General features: G+C 55.8%; 1 protein-coding gene across 1 annotated transcript in view; it reads left to right on the top strand.

Annotated features, from left to right (window-relative positions):
* The first annotated feature begins 401 nt into the window (after window positions 1-401).
* Window positions 402-10,382, top strand: part of Mapk13 (mitogen-activated protein kinase 13) — an 11,603-nt gene continuing 1,622 nt past the window's right edge. Inside the window, exons 1-10 of the mRNA XM_031348107.1 lie at window positions 402-614; window positions 1,363-1,492; window positions 2,863-2,921; window positions 7,543-7,651; window positions 7,786-7,815; window positions 8,144-8,191; window positions 8,317-8,431; window positions 8,514-8,585; window positions 9,711-9,790; window positions 9,954-10,032. Coding sequence (XP_031203967.1) covers window positions 496-614; window positions 1,363-1,492; window positions 2,863-2,921; window positions 7,543-7,651; window positions 7,786-7,815; window positions 8,144-8,191; window positions 8,317-8,431; window positions 8,514-8,585; window positions 9,711-9,790; window positions 9,954-10,032 — 841 coding nt within the window. The 5' untranslated portion in view covers window positions 402-495. The remainder of the gene's footprint in view (window positions 615-1,362; window positions 1,493-2,862; window positions 2,922-7,542; window positions 7,652-7,785; window positions 7,816-8,143; window positions 8,192-8,316; window positions 8,432-8,513; window positions 8,586-9,710; window positions 9,791-9,953; window positions 10,033-10,382) is intronic.

Genomic DNA, 10,382 nt, shown 5'->3' with positions numbered 1-10,382 from the left:
TGAACTATATACTGAAGTGGACTCGAAATCGTATTAATTCTCCTGCCTCTGCTTCTCCCTCCCGTGTTGACTGAGTCCAGACCCGAGCCACCAAGCCTTACCTGGGAAGGGTCTATTTCTCAAACGAGCACCAAATCGTGTCTGCCCCCCCCACCCCCGCCGCTCCCCCTCTAGACCCCAAACCCCATTCCCAGCTCTTCCTACAGGACTTGGAGGGATCTAGGCAGGCTCGCAGGCTCCCCACTTCCCGCAGGGCACCCCACGCACCTGCAGCAGGTGACTGGTGGGGCCTGGGGCGACCGCCGGTGATGGGCGGAGTCGGGAGCGCGGGCGAGCGGTGGGCGGGGCCGCACCTGGGCGAGGCGGCAGGTGCGCCGCCCCACGGGGGGGAGGAGCGGGCACGGGGCGGGAGGGGACCGCGGCGGGACACCCGGGCCGGGAGCCCGCGGGCAGCCACCGCAGCGTCCTCGCTGGGCCGCCACCACGGGGTCCGGAATGAGCTTCACTCGGAAAAGGGGCTTCTACAAGCAGGACATCAACAAGACCGCCTGGGAGCTGCCCAAGACCTACCTGGCGCCCGCGCACGTCGGCAGCGGGGCCTATGGCGCGGTGTGGTGAGACCCGGGGACCCCAGGAGGCAGAGGGGCCACGGGCCACCCCGTGGCAAGCCTCCCCGGGTGAGCCCGGTGGCAGTGGGACCCCTGGGGGTTGAGTCGCTGGCGAATCTGGTTCTCCAAGGCTGTAACTTTTTTAAAAGGGATCTCGGAGTTCGTGGGACAGATCTCTGCGGTTGCAGGGGAGAGGCCCCGAGAAGGGAACTTGCCAAATCGCAGAGTAGGGACTCCCGGCCTGGTCTGCATCCTGTCCGGGAGAGCTGCTTCTGTCCCTGCTCCTCTGCCCCTCTGTCGGCGTCGCCCCAATACACACACACACACAGACACCACACCCACACACAGACACACACAGACACACACACACACACACAGACACACACACATAAACACACATACACACACCACACACAGAGACACATACACACACACAGACACACACATACACACAGACACACACACATAAACACATATACACACACATACACACACACACAGACACACACACCACACACATACACACCACACACACACATAAACACACACACACAGACACACACACACACATAAACACACACACAGACACACACACACACACACATACATACACATACATACACACACACAAACTCTGCTGGTCTCCGGCCAGCCTGGGGAGCACAGAGTGGGGGTGGCCTAGGGCAGGGTGGGAGGGATGGGAGTTTAGGCTCTTTGCGCCGCCCCTCCCCCTCACCTGCCTGTGACCCCGCAGCTCCGCCATCGACAAGCGGACCGGGGAGAAGGTGGCCATCAAGAAGCTGAGCCGGCCCTTCCAGTCGGAGATCTTTGCCAAGCGCGCCTACCGCGAGCTTCTGCTGCTGAAGCACATGCACCACGAGAACGTAGGTGCACCCTCAGGGGTGTGGATGTGTTGGGGATCAGAGGCCAGGGACTGGGGCCCAGGAGGGGCCTGCCCAGGGTCATGCGACCCCACCCTGATTTCTCGGCTAAGGACTAAGGAGAGCCCAGTGAGAAGGTGCCAGGGCCTGCCCAGCTCGCTTCCCAGAAAACGAACCGTTTCTTGATTGTGAGGAGGAAGTAGGCACAGGGGAGCTTCGTGATTGGTTCTCTGAGGGCTTCAGTCCTCCTGAGCCTGGGCACCTGAGCTAAAGCTGTCTCCGGCCGGGCGATGGTGGCATACGCCTTTAATTCCAGCACTTGGGAAGCAGAGGCAGGCAGATTTCTGAGTTGGAGACCAGTTTGGTCTACAGAGTGAGTTCCAGGACAGCCAGGGCTACACAGAGAAACCCTGTCTCGAAAAAAAAAAAAGAAAAAAGAAAAAAAAAAGCTGTCTGCGACCTGACACTCTAAGTGTAACAATAAATACTGAGTATTTAATGCATGCAGGGGTGGGGGTTGGGGTTGGGCTGGGTAACTACTCTAATCCTCTGGTAACACTGGCCATCCACAGCACGGATGAGGCACAAAGGCACAGAAAGGTTTCTTATGCAGCCAGCGGCAGAGCTGAGGTTGGAAGGGGAGGGAGGCAGAGCCTCCTGGTGCCTGACCGTTTGACTATCCTGTCTGATGGAAGCAGACAGTGTGACCCCCCGCCCTGGGCCAGGCAGAAGGGCTGGGGTCCATTTCAAGCAGAGCCTTGTACATGGTGAACCCCGAATCCATTCAGACAACCTCTCCTCAGTGGCCTCCAGCTGTGAGGGGAGCTTGCCTCTGGCTCTGAACCAGCCCTGTGGTAGGGAAGGACAGACTGACAGATTCCAGGGGCTCAAGGACCTGGAGACTCCAAGGCTTTTCATCCTCCTCTCCTCTTCCCCCCTTGACCCTCAACATGCGTTAGTCGGAAGCGGGACTCTTCACCTCGAACCCCGAATTTGGAAGCAGAGGGCTTACCTTGTTCTCAGCCTGACTCTCCTCATTTTTATTGCAAATGTCCTTTTCTGCCTGGGTCCCCAGACTGTTTCCATGCCAGCCGGGCCACTTCTTTTTTTTTTTTTTCTGGTTTTTCGAGACAGGGTTTCTCTGTGTAGCCCTGGCTGTCCTGGAACTCACTCTGTAGACCAGGCTGGCCTCGAACTCAGAAATCCACCTGCCTCTGCCTCCCAAGGGCTGGGATTAAAGATGTGCGCCATCACCGCCCCGCTCAGGGCCACTTTCTGTAGCAAAAGGTGACCTGGATGGTGGCCCTGGGTGGTGGCCCTGGGTGGCCGAGGCCCTCAGGACAGTCCAGCCTCACTGGCGACTCTTTCTCCAGGTCATTGGACTTCTGGATGTGTTCACCCCTGCCTCTTCCCTTCGGAACTTCCATGATTTGTGAGTCGGGCTGCATTGGGATTGGCAGATCTTCATGGTGGCTTGGGAATACTTTGGGGCAGGGTAGCTGCGGGGCAGAAAGGTGGTCCCCCCACTGAGCAGTTCTTGTGCCTCTTTGTGTTTCCATTGAGATCCTCCCTGGAGAGGTCCCTCAGCTGCGGGTGGAAGGGCTGTAGGGTATCTGCCCCCCCCCCCCCCCCCCCCCCCCCCGCACCCTCTCCCAGACCCCAGCACCAAGAAGAGCTGTTGGCCCTCACAGGGTGTGTACTGACCCTCCCCAGTTCCTGGCGGCCAGGTGTGACTTTGGATCTCATGATACCTAGAGGGGTCTTCCCCCCACCCCCGTAGAAGGAAGTGAGGATCAGGTAGCCCCAGATCTGGCTGATGGAGTTTGGCTGTTAAAAACAAGCAGAGCATTTAGGTGCAAAGCATCTCAGGTTTTGCTGACACGCGCCTGGGCGAGGATGACGGTTTGGGTGCCCCTGAGAATCCCGGATGTGAGTGGCAGCAGCTTCCGCCAGGCTTCGCATCCTACCTCCATGCCACAAGAGACTGTGGGAGGGTTGTGGTGTCTTGTGTGTTTAGATTGGACCTCTCATGTAGGCCAGGCTGGCCCCCAACTACCTATGTAGCCAAGGATTGCCCTTGAACTTCTGATCCTCCTGCCTCTGATTCGATTCCCAAAGAGCTCAGATTCCAGGCATTGGTGCTGGGAATCTCAAACTTGGGGTTTTGTGCGTGTTTGGCAAGAGCTCTACCAGCCTAGCCATGCCCCCAGTCCACTAAGAGTGGAAATCTTTTTTTGTTTGCTTGTTTGTTTTTTTGGGTTTTTTTTTTTTTGGTTTGTTTTTTGGTTTTTTGTTGTTTTGTTGTTTGTTTTAGTTTTGGTTTGGTTTGGTTTTTTTTTGTTTTTCAAGACAGGGTTTCTCTGTGTAGCCCTGGCTGTCCTGGAACTCACTCTGTAGACCAGGCTGGCCTCAAACTCAGAAATCTATCTGTCTCTGCCTCCCAAGTGCTGGGATTAAAGGTATGCGCCACCACTGCCCAGCAAGAGTGGAAATCTTAAGCAAGATGTTGATACTGTCTGTCAGATTTAGAGGGCATGGCCAGGAGCTCTGAGAAAGGAGCGGGAAGCGTTGGGGAGAAACAAGCATAGAGGATCCCCACTTTGATCTACATTACACTGTGGGGTCCCTACGGCAGACCTGAGGCGCACTCAAGCCAAGCTGACAGGAGCTATGTCATCTGTTTGGACTTGGTGGGGCCGAGGGAGTCCAAGTGCCTCGGAGTCCCAATGCCTGCCTGGAAGCCAAGGAGGAAGAGATAGTGAACTTGACTTTGGGTCCTTGACTCATCCAGAGCCTGTGAAATCACAGGAGAGGGGAACATGGATGTAGACCAGGCTAGCATCCTGTCAATGAGTGATAGCTGAACCCCGGGGACTGGACAGATAAGATACAAGGATACTGACCCAGAGTCCACACTTGCTAGAAGGCAGGAAGTGTGAGCAGGTGAAAACCGAGAGACAGGAGGGTTGCCAGGGAACTGTGAGAGAGCTGACACTCATCAGAAGGACCCACGGGAGGAGTCACAGTGCTTGAGGTGGTGACTGTGATCTGGATCCCTACGGTGTAGGACAGACGAAGGTAACATGACTGTGTTGTGAGAGGCAGTGTATGAAGGTGGTGGAGAAAGTGAGGTAATATATTATATTACACGCACACACGTGCATATATATATTGCTGCGTGTTGGTACGTGCACATGAGTGAAGAAGCCCTGAAATGAAAGACAGTTGTGAATTGCCTGATGGAGATGCTGGGAACTGAACCTTGGATTCCCTAGGAAGACTAGCGGGTGCTCGTAAAAGCCGAGTGATCCCTCCAGCGTCCAGCAGTAGCTTTCAGAGCAAAGTACACGGCAAGGTGGTATGAACATGGAGCCCCAGCGCTCAAGACCCTGTGGGACCCTGTGGGTTCGAGGCCAGCCTTGTGTGCATGTTGAGTTCCAGGCCAGGCAGGGCTACATAATGAGGCCCTGTCTCAAAATAAAAGAAAAAATGTGTATGTGTGTGTATGCGTATGTGTGCATGTGTATGTGAGAGTGTGTGCATATGTGTGTGCTTAACTGTGTATGTGTGTTTGTGTACGTGTGCCTGAACCTGTGTGTATGTGGGCATGTGTACGCCTATGTGTGTATGTGTGTGCATGTGAGTGTGTGTGTGTATATGTGTGTTTTGTATGTGTGGTTGAACCTGTGTGTGTGTGTAACATATGCACCTTTTATAATCTATTACTTTTTTTTTTTTCGAGACAGAGTTTCTCTGTGTAGCCCTGGCTGTCCTGGAACTCACTCTGTAGACCAGGCTGGCCTCGAACTCAGAAATCCGCCTGCCTCTGCCTCCCAAGCGCTGGGATTAAAGGCATGCGTCACCACCGCCCGGCAATCTATTACTTTGTCTTTCACTTTGCTCTTACCACCTTGAGTCACACTTCCGGGTTGCTGACCCTGACTTTTTCCACTTGAGTATCTAACAGCTCGGGTCCCTTCTTCTCCACCCTCTGAAGACTGTTTCCTGTTTCTTTCCTGGCACGGCATCTATTTTATAGTTAGCGGAGCCAGCACGGGTGGGCGTGACCCTCTGCAGGAGAAACTTTTGGATAGAGGTTGGAATGCTGGCAGGTGCTGCAGGCTCGCTGCTGGTCTGCTCTGAGAGGAGGGCAGAGCCAGGAAACCTTCCTATGAATGCGGGCTTGGGGTGCTACGGGGTGCGCTATAAGGCTGGTCTTCACCCTGAGCTCTGCCAACCAGGTTGGCGTGGCCATCCTGCCAGGAGCCCAGGCTGGGCACTGCTGATTCTTCATGTATCCTCTCTATTTTGTTTTGTGTGTATTGTGTTCATATGTATGGATCTGCATATGTGTATGCAGCTATGTGTGCATGGCATGTGGGTGCTAAGGCTCGAACTCCTGTCCTCTTCATGTCCTGTTTACACGTGTGCATATATGTGCATTTATCTGGAGGTCAGAGGTCAACCTCTGATGTTGTTCCTCATGTTCTATCTACCTTGTTTGTTTTTCTTATGTAGTTGTGTGTGTGTGTGTGTGTGTTCCTGCATGAGTTTTGTGCACCACGTGCATGCAGCCCCCACAATGGCCAGAAGAGGGCGCCAGATCCTTTAGAACTAGAGTCACGGGTGAACCTCAGGATTTGGATGCTCAGAACTGAACCCCAGTCTCTAAAAGATCAATGCCATCTTTTAGTCCCCTGACATTTTTTGAGGCAAGGTCTCTCATTGGCTTGCCAGTTAAGCTAGGCTTGCTGGCTAAGGAGCCCTGGGGATCAGCTGTTGGACCTCAAACTGCGTAGTGGCAGCACCGGGCACCAGGTGGTGGGGAACGAAAGGGATGGGAAAGAAGGACCGACCGGTGTCCCATCAGAGCTCTGGTATTCTGTGCAGGTGGACTTGAGTGTCTGTCTGTGTGCTCTACTCCGCTGGGTGAGCGTCTGGCTGTGTGAAGCCATGGGATCCCAGTCCGTGGGGAGCTGAGGGAGACAGCTGCGGGGGTGGGGGGGTCCCTGGGCCTCACGGAGGCCAAGGACGGCAGGTTCTAGCTCCTGGGCATTGCAGGCGACACTGGATACCACTAAGAACGAATTAGGGGTCCCAGAGCAGCTCAGTCTGCCGCAGGGCTGAAGGAAGAAAGGGGGAGGGCAGGAAAGCAGCAACCCAGTGGTTGGAGCGTGAGCAGGAGGCAGGGGTTGCCAGTCAGGTCTGGTGGCTGGTCTCACAGCTGCAAATGCTGGACCAACACAATGAGTCTAGTTAAAAAGAGGCAATTCGTGGTCTTAAGGTGTTTTATTGTAGAAAAGAGATAGAGAAAAGGCAGAGAGGTAGAGGCCAGTCATGGCCACTTGGAGAGAGGAGGCAGAGAGAGCAAAGACAAGAGTAAGAGGTTAAGAGAGAAGGGAGAGAGGGGAGGAAGGGGGAGGGGCAAGCAGCCCCTTGTGTGGTGGGCTGGGCTACCTGGCTGTGGGGCGGGGCATACCTGGCTGTGGTCAGTTGACTGGGGGTGGAGTCCAGCCAGAACGCTGGGAACTTGGGGCATTGTCTACTTGATATAGCGCAGGATAATGGAGTTGGAGGACTCGTGGAGTCGGCCATGTCTGAGAAGCCTGGGTTTACTGTTCCATCCCTTGTAGAATTCTCTCCGGGGTTGCGGGAAGTAAGCCTCACTCAACCTAGAACACACAGACTGCCTTTCACTGCCCAACACTCAGTTTTTATATGTGGGTGCTGAGGCTTGAACCCTGGATCTCCTCACGCATCTGAGCGCTGTCCCAGCTGAACCATCTCTCCAGCCCCGGGACTCACTATGTGACCCAGGCAGGGTTTAACGTGTGGCAGTCCCGCCTTAGCTCTCCACGAGCTGGGGTGACAGGCACAAACTACCACGCCTGAGTCTTCTTCCGCCTTCTTGCCTGGTGTTGTCTTCGAGGTTCCTGTTGTGCCTGACTTCTGTCTCCACCTCACCCCTGACCTCTCTGAGGTCACACCTGGGCCTGTGGGAGGCCGGGAACTGTGCTAACAAACAAACAAACAAAAACCCTCCTGCCTTCCAGTTACCTGGTAATGCCCTTCATGCAGACAGACCTGCAGAAGATCATGGGGATGGAGTTCAGCGAGGAGAAGGTCCAGTACCTGGTGTACCAGATGCTCAAAGGCCTAAAGGTGGGTGGAGCCTGCCTGGTAGCCAAAGGCGACTTCGGTGTTGAGAGCCAGCCCACTGCCGTGGGGCAGAGGACGGTTCTCGATGCTGGTGTGGAAGCTGGTGCCTCCGATTCACCACTCTCTCTCCCTTTCAGTATATCCACTCAGCTGGTATCGTTCACAGGGTGAGTGCTTTCTCTGCCATGGTTCCGGGGGACTGTGTGGTGGGATAGGAACAGGGGCGGGGGTTGGCAGGGGAGCTGGGGGCATTCTGGTGGCTGAAGGATTGGGCACAGTAGAGAGAGTGACAGTTCTCAGGAGACAGGGGCTGTGGGTGTTTCAGCCATGAGAGAGCTGATGTGGTAGAATGGCTGCATTGAGAGGTTGGGGAGACACTTATGATTGTGTGTGTGTGTGTGTGTGTGTGTGTGTGTGTGTGTGTGTGTGTATGTGTAACAGATATGTGCTGGCTCTGCTTCAGTCTGATGTTCTCTCTCTGTCTTTCCCTCCCAGGACCTGAAGCCGGGCAACCTGGCCGTCAATGAAGACTGTGAGCTGAAGGTGGGTCACAGCGGGTCCACCAAGGACGGGGAGGTGGATGGGATTGTGTGGGGGAGGTAGGCGCCGTCCCTGCAGAACCCCTTTTCCTCAGACGGCTTGTTATCCCTGTATCCCTTGAGCCATAGATCCTGGACTTTGGGCTGGCCCGCCACACAGACGCTGAGATGACTGGCTATGTGGTGACCCGCTGGTACCGGGCCCCTGAGGTGATCCTCAGCTGGATGCACTACAACCAGACAGGTCAGTGCTCGGCTGCCCTGGCGGCCCTGGTGACCTGCACTGGGGGTCCTCTGACGGTCCGGACAATGCTCTTTCCTTCCAGTGGATATCTGGTCCGTTGGGTGCATCATGGCAGAAATGCTGACCGGAAAGACACTCTTCAAGGGCAAGGACTGTATCCTTTGATAGAGCGGATGATGTCTATCGGGGACCCCTTCCCTCCGCAACAATATGGCAGTCAAACCAGGCCCCTTGCTATGTGGCTCAAGCTCATCTCTACCTCCCGAATGCTAGGATTAAAGGTGTGCACCACCACACCTAGGTTAGTTTTCAAAGTGAAAGGGGGTCTCCTGTGTGTGTCCCAGCGAGCGCCTCAAGATCATTATGTAGCCATAGATGACCTTAAACTGCTGCCTCTCCCTGCCACCCACCTCCCAAGTGCGGGGGTGGGGGGGAGGGGGACACAAACGAGTGTCACTATGCCGGGGATAGAATCCAGGGTTCAAGCTTGCTAGGCAAGCACAAAGTACTCCTTTGAGGCCCACCCCCTAGAATGGTTTTTGGTTTTTTGGATTTTTGAGACAGGGTTTCTCTGTATAGCCCTGGCTGTCCTGGAACTCACTCTGTAGACCAGGCTGGCCTCGAACTCAGAAATCCGCCTGCCTCTGCCTCCCAAGTGCTGGGATTAAAGGCGTGTGCCATCACTGCCCAGCATCCCTAGAATGGTTTTAAAGATGTATTTTTATTTGTGTGTACGTCTGTATGAGTGCATGGTGTGTGTACATGTACCGTGAGAGGCCAGAAGAGGGCGCCAGGTCCCTCGGAGCTGAAGTCACAGGTTTTTAAAAGGCACTGGGCATGGGTGCTGGCAACTGAACTTGGGTCCTCTGGAAAAGCACCAAGCACTCTCCAGCCCCCTTGAACGGTTTGTAATGCAGATAATCAAAAGATAGAAATGAGTCCTTCCTACCCCTACCTCTGCTAGGAAATCGAACATAGCAGTTGGGGAGCCCTCATGAGCCGGGCAGGGGCAGCCCACCCACTCAGCTCGGGACGAAGGGGGAAGAGGGGAGGGGAATGTGGCATGGTGGGTCTGGGCAGCCTGGGTAGCCTCCTCCTGACCTGGCTGTCTGTCGGGAAGCCCTCCAGAGACCTGCTCCAACCGTGCCAAGCGCCTGCGGTGGTTAGGTAGGGCTGGAGCCAGGAGTGTCTGCCAGGCTGGCTAGAGCAAGGCTGGAGGCAGGGCGGGCGAGCTCTGAACACCGCAGCGAGCAAGGCTGGGCCTTAACTGGATGCCAAGACCTGGACCAGCTGACCCAGATCCTGAAAGTCACTGGGGTGCCAGGTGCCGAGTTCGTGCAGAAGCTGAAAGACAAGGCGGTGAGTGGCTCTGACTGGCTCTGACTGGCACCTTCCTAGGGGCTCCCTTTGCCTGGCAGACCCTCTTTTCCTCATCCTATCATCCACTTCCGACTGGCCTTCAGCCATACTTTCTCCCCTCAGGCCAGAGCCTGAAGAAATCCTATGCTTTTCTGTCTTCCAGGCCAAATCCTACATTCAGTCCCTGCCCCAGAGCCCCAAGAAGGATTTCAAGCAGCTCTTCCCACGCGCCAGCCCGCAAGGTGAGTCCTGGCTGCGATCCCCAGAGTGCTTGCAGCCCATCCCAGCAGCCATCTGTCCCACGCCAGGTGGGAGGCTCGCCAGGGGCGGGGCTCACTAGGTGGGAGGCTCCCAGGGGGTGGGGGAGAAGGGGGAGAGTGGGAAGGGCTCAGCAGGTGCAGGGGTTCACAGGGGCAGGGCTCACCAGGGGCGGGGCTCACCAGGGGTGGGGCTCACCAGGTGGGAACCTCACTAGGGGCGGGGCTTACCAGGTGGGAGCCTCACCAGGGGCAGGGCTCACCAATTGGGAAGCTCACCAGGGGCGGGGCTCACCAGGTGGGAAGCTCACCAGGGGCGGGGCTCACCAGGTGGG

Source organism: Mastomys coucha, unplaced genomic scaffold (genome assembly GCF_008632895.1).
Source record: "Mastomys coucha isolate ucsf_1 unplaced genomic scaffold, UCSF_Mcou_1 pScaffold3, whole genome shotgun sequence".
In the NCBI taxonomy this organism is placed as follows: Eukaryota; Metazoa; Chordata; class Mammalia; order Rodentia; family Muridae; genus Mastomys; species Mastomys coucha.
This window is presented reverse-complemented; position numbering and strand designations above follow the sequence as displayed.